The 5,618-nt window shown below is 31.8% G+C and overlaps 1 protein-coding gene across 2 annotated transcripts; it reads right to left on the minus strand.

The window, feature by feature from the left end:
• Window positions 1-1,152: 1,152 nt before the first annotated feature.
• LOC124917046 (ubiquitin carboxyl-terminal hydrolase 2-like) lies at window positions 1,153-4,735 on the minus strand. Of its 2 annotated transcripts, none has more exons than XM_047457619.1 (6): window positions 4,657-4,735; window positions 3,634-3,679; window positions 3,138-3,184; window positions 2,678-2,724; window positions 2,164-2,266; window positions 1,153-2,081 (listed from the first exon to the last, which is right to left on the minus strand). In XM_047457619.1, exons 2-6 carry the CDS (start codon window positions 3,662-3,664, stop codon window positions 1,305-1,307), a joined length of 1,005 nt encoding a protein of 334 aa, XP_047313575.1. In that variant the 5' UTR covers window positions 3,665-3,679; window positions 4,657-4,735; the 3' UTR covers window positions 1,153-1,304. The 2 variants fall into 2 exon arrangements, with proteins under 2 accessions (XP_047313575.1, XP_047313582.1); XM_047457626.1 differs by lacking the exon at window positions 4,657-4,735 and adding an exon at window positions 4,553-4,576.
• Window positions 4,736-5,618: the final 883 nt, after the last annotated feature.

Below are 5,618 nucleotides of genomic sequence, written 5' to 3' on the forward strand. Positions count from 1 at the left end.
GGATTTTCATGCTCTTTTTCAATCTTTCAAATACCAAATCAAATATTTCTTAGATCTTTGAAGGCCACCTTATAATTATGATAAATATTTTGATGGTGTTCGGTTAATTTGAATTTGATATTACATAACTACAATGGGTGGAAGATGAATGATCAAATTTGATGGCTCCCTTTTTTTCATTTTTTATGTTCTATTTTTCTTTTTAATTATGATTTCACAAATGTATATATATCTTAGATTTTTCACACTAAACTATTTTTACATCCTCACGATAATTATTAAACTAGTACATTCAAAGTTATGTATATATATATATATATATATATATATATATATATATATATATATATATATATATATATATATATATATATATATATATATATATATATATATATATATATATATATATATATATATATATATATATATATATATATATATATATATATATATATATATATATATATATATATATATATATAGGCATCTAACTTTAGCCCTCTAATTAGATATTGTTCAGTACTTTCTCCAACTTGCTGTCTAATTCGGGCCAAGTCTGCCATGGACACACCAGGATCTGTCCTCGAGAAATGGGACTGAAACTGGTTCTGCATGTCCTCCCAAGTGATAATCGAGCCATGTGGGCTGAGACACTCCCTTCTCCTGAGAACAAGGTAAATGAGTTGTAGGTGCGTTGACTCAAAAGCTCCCCTTGTTACGAATGGAGAGCCCCGCGAATTAGTCCATATCTGGCAAGAATGGAATGGGTCTCCGGTCTTGAAGTTGTCCGGACACTTGTAACATAGCCCTCGGGGGAAAAGCTACAATGTCTTCCTTCCGAAGAAGCGAGTGATCCATAGGAAAGATGGAGAACGAACGGTTGGTTTGCATCATATGATAAAGATATCCTATATATATATATATATATATATATATATATATATATATATATATATATATATATATATATATATATATATATATATATATATATATATATATATATATATATATATATATATTTATGTTCATTGAAATTCACACTGATTTAAAAGGCATGATTCAACATAAAACACTTCCTCATAGCAGGCTCAAGATCATTCTCGGGTTAATCATATAGCCAACATATTCAGATAAGCAAAGTCAATATCCACAAGGATGCAAAAATCCCTTCTAAATTAATGTACTAATGAAATCATAGAGACATAGTTAGTTAATCCCCATTTGACCATTAATCTTGAAATAATAAGCATAAAAGAGACAGAAAAGAAGATCCAGATGACCTTCCTAAGTTGGAGAATTCACCTTGTACTGCTGTTTTTTCGCTTAGCCTTCTCAATAAGAGGTCTAAGCTGCTTCTTCTCTGCCAGAATCTTCAAGAAATTAAACAGAAACGGTATATAGTTATGTTTCCTCCTTACATTCTCAATTCTCCAATTCTTAAACTTCTCCTCCTCCATTACAATCTTCTCAGTGGCAGACTCGATTCCCGAATTAATCTCTTGAATCGATCGGTTGAGACTGTCAACATTAGTCGTGTCCACAAGTCGCTCCGACTGCATCGCCCCTAGCTGCTGCAAAATCCGCTCCCTCTTCCTCTGTAAATCCTTGAGTTCGCTCGTATATAACTCTTTCCTGTTCTTTATAACCGCCAAAAGATTAAACCTTATTTCACTTATCGAGTACCTTTCGATTCTTTCTTGAATCACTGGCTGTACGATCTTCAACCAATCTGATGAATCTCCTTGCCCGCACTGTCCAAGGCTAATGGGTCCTTCCTTTAACCCGTCCAGTTCGTAAAGTGTGCCCTCGACCGGTATATAGCTTATGAAATGGTACACTTCGTCTTCATCTTTAGCTGAAGCTTTCTGTTCGTCGTGAATGAAAGGCTCAGGTCTGGCAAAACTGTTGTGAGCTGTTCTAATGGCTTTGCTGTTGTTTATGGCTAAGCCTTTGAGTTCGGCGGGGAAGCCTTTGGTGAATTCTTTTAGAGAAGATAGTTCTGGACCTAATTCAACTTCAGGGCAGTTCAAGAGAATCGATAGGATTGCTTGGGTTGCGCATGCATTGTTAATTACCTGTAGGAATATTTTTCAATAATTACAACTATACCACTACGGGGATTTCGGAAAAAGGTAAATAAAAGAAAAAGAATATGACCTGGCTAGCAAAGAACAAGTTGGGGTTGGGATCACTAACAACGAGACGGTCATCTTTTTCTCCAGGCCTCCACTTGAAAAGGAATATCAACCCATATACAGGTCTGTTCAATTAGGAAAACCAGAAATAAAATGAGAAATGTGGAAGGGCTAATGGGTCATTTTGTTATCACATGATCAAGATCATGATCGGGAAATATGTACATTTTCCAAGAATCACACTTATCCACAAAATAATTTGTATAACTGATACTGGCTAATAATCCAAAATCCAAATAAATAATTTGTATACCAAATGAGAAAAAAATAACACTGGGATTTGGATCATCGTCTAAATAACAAACAAAAATCTCATACCAAACGAAAAAATCCAAATAAAAAATTCACTTTCAATTTTAACTTGCCAGTTTTTCAATAAGATTGTGATAGCTCAAGAGATTGTGACAGAAATACCAGTTTCCCAAATAGGATTAATATTTCCAAACCAATAAGCCAACACTGAAACAAAGACTTACTTTAAACTGTTCAGAGAATCAATATCCAAGGAATACAATTCTTCCACCTACATAAGCAGTATGACAAAAGAAATCATTCATTTGAATAAGAGAAAAACTGAAAAGTTCTTGGCGGGTAAAAAGGAAAACAAATGTATAAAAGATATCATTTCCTTGAGCTTTTGGGTGATTGTACTTCCTACAATAAAAAGAAGCCAAAATCTAAAGCTTCATTTGAAAACATCATTTATGTCTCCAGATGTGGACTCCGTTGAGATCAAGTTAGGACATTACGTCTCATTCACAACTTTTGAAAATTCAACTCATAATATTTGAGGGGAGATTAGCCACCTTGCTGCTCATACTCACTATTGAACAACGCCAACCACAAATGAAGAAAACAGTCTAACATTTCATATTCTACATAACTAACTCAAGAGGATATATTTTTCCCAATAAGCATAAATATATAAGAAATTACCTGCACGCCTTTGACTTGCATTTGCTGTATAAGTTCGGTAAATACACCTGAAATGAAAATAAACAAATGCCAAGATATTAAAAACAAGTCTGAAGGTGATGCAAGAAGACAGTGGGCACAAAGTAAAATCGTCAATCTAGCAGGTTGGTGACCGGTTATTCATCAAACAAACCAAAAATAGATAAATAACTTATAATGATATGTTATACCCAGATTGACATTAACTTTACCAGTTTACCATTTTGTTATTATCCAGTAAGAACAGGCTGTGTTTATCTAGATATTTTACTCCAGCTAAAAGATGGTAATTCAACATTTGTACAGAAACAGATAATGAAACTTTTACCCAGTTAAGAATGATCTTAGTTATAAGAAGTACTCATCCTGGCAAACAGAGAGGTCTCTGCAACAGATTAATTTCTCTTGCACCAAGCACACAACAAAGGTACTAAAGGTAACAAGAAGCATCTAAAAGAAGGCAAACAGAAAATCATACCAGGATCAGACTCTATTGTGCACCACGACATGATGCCAACAACTCACTGCAATAGAAAAAGTAAGTCATTTATATAAGTTGTTGAGACAACGAACAAAACAAATCACATGAAAGTGAAAAATTATAAGTTTAAACAGCAAAGGAAACAGAGAGAGTTGAAAAGCTAATTCATTCTAAAGCTTATGGAGGAGGTTGATGATAGCCCTAGCAGAGGAGACAAGGGAACCTGAGAGAACCTCATCTAGTGTGGCGAGGATAGAGCTCTTAAGTATACTAACTGGACAGGCCTTACCATGAAAATTCCTCCAGTTCATTATGAAATTATAACATTTATAGACCGATAAAATTCAATTCACCAAATAATACCAAGCCATCAGAATATATCCCATTAAAATGTAGCTACTAACTATTTTGAGTATTTATGAACTTCCAAACCAATGGTACAGTTGTGCATAGCTTCCAGTCATAGGCCTAGTTTGATACGGATGATTTAGATTAAATCCAAACAAACCAACATCTCAAATAATCTATTCATTTAACTCAAATAACCCATCTTTTCATTGAACAATAACTTTCTTCAAAAATAAATTTCAAATAATCCATGATCAAACAAGTCTTTGCAATGGTAAAGGCAGTTGAAAATGACATATAGACAGGTGAATCTCTATCATATCAATGAATTGTCTCATCCCTTTTACTGTAATTTAATGTAACCATGGAAAAAAACTAATCAAGCCTTAAGGGTTAGGGTTTCAAATCTCCATCTCAGTAATTCTCATTTGTCATTAAAGAAAAACAAAACAAAACAAAAGAATCGGAATTTCTAAAATGCAGCAGGTCAGTTATGATGTTGACGCCAGACAGAAGGTCTCATCTACATTATAAAGTTAGCAAAACAGTCGAGACACAAATGTTGAACCTTTTCAACTCCAAATCATCCCAAGTTTCCAGCTTTTCGTGTTGAATTTGTTGAAGAGTGACAAACGAAACTAAACTACAGAGAAAAGGAGAGATTTATGGTACCTGAATAACCTGAAGCCTCTTTTCAACCCTAGCCGCCCCTTCTTCCACCTCTGGTGTTTATGGGGGAAAACGAGTAAAATCCGGTTTATAGTCCACAAAGGATTTTAGAAGTGAACCGGGAAATTTGCTTAGAAAGATAATAAATAAATAAAAATTTTAAAATTTACCCTTATGTTTTTAAAATACGTATTTATCACTCCAAATTTACTAATCTGCTAAATTTTACCATTATTACTTTTAAAATATTCATTTTATAAATGAAATTGATTCATTGAAATCGAAAAGAAAATGATATTAACTATAAATAAATTTAAAATAAAAAAATAATAGAACTTGAAACCATTTTTTTTTTTATTTTGTACAAGATTTGAATCTAAATTCTAAAATTCTCTTAAAAGTCAATTAATCAACTAAACTATATTAATTTTTTATAATCTTTGAGGATATGATATTATATATTTTGATTTTTTTTAAATACAAAATTATATTAAAATAAAATCATTTATAGTACCCCCAACTATTGAATATAATGTGTACAATGTTTAATGATTTTTTTTAAATCTTTTAAAGTTGAGCTAAAATGGATTATAATTAAACTTATTGATATTGTATTTTTCTATAAAACCATGTTTTGATTGGCATTAATAATATTTAAATAAAGGATATTTTTTTTATTAAAGATCAAAATTTAAATTTTTCTCTTTTTAATGATAAATTAATTTAATTAAATAAAAATAATAATTTAATGGATGAAGTGATAGTTAAATTTTAAGTAAAATCATTGAAAAAAAATCTATAAACCATCAAACAAGCCAGCTAGATTGGGGAATTTTTCTATTCTAACTATTGAGTCAGGTCGTATCTGACCAAATCACCCTTTAACTTAGTTAGGTTTACCTCTAACGAGGTTAATCTGAAATTTAATTCGATTCGAATCCCAAAATACTAAATCACCTTTTAGT

This window comes from Impatiens glandulifera, chromosome 1 (genome assembly GCF_907164915.1).
Source record: "Impatiens glandulifera chromosome 1, dImpGla2.1, whole genome shotgun sequence".
In the NCBI taxonomy this organism is placed as follows: Eukaryota; Viridiplantae; Streptophyta; class Magnoliopsida; order Ericales; family Balsaminaceae; genus Impatiens; species Impatiens glandulifera.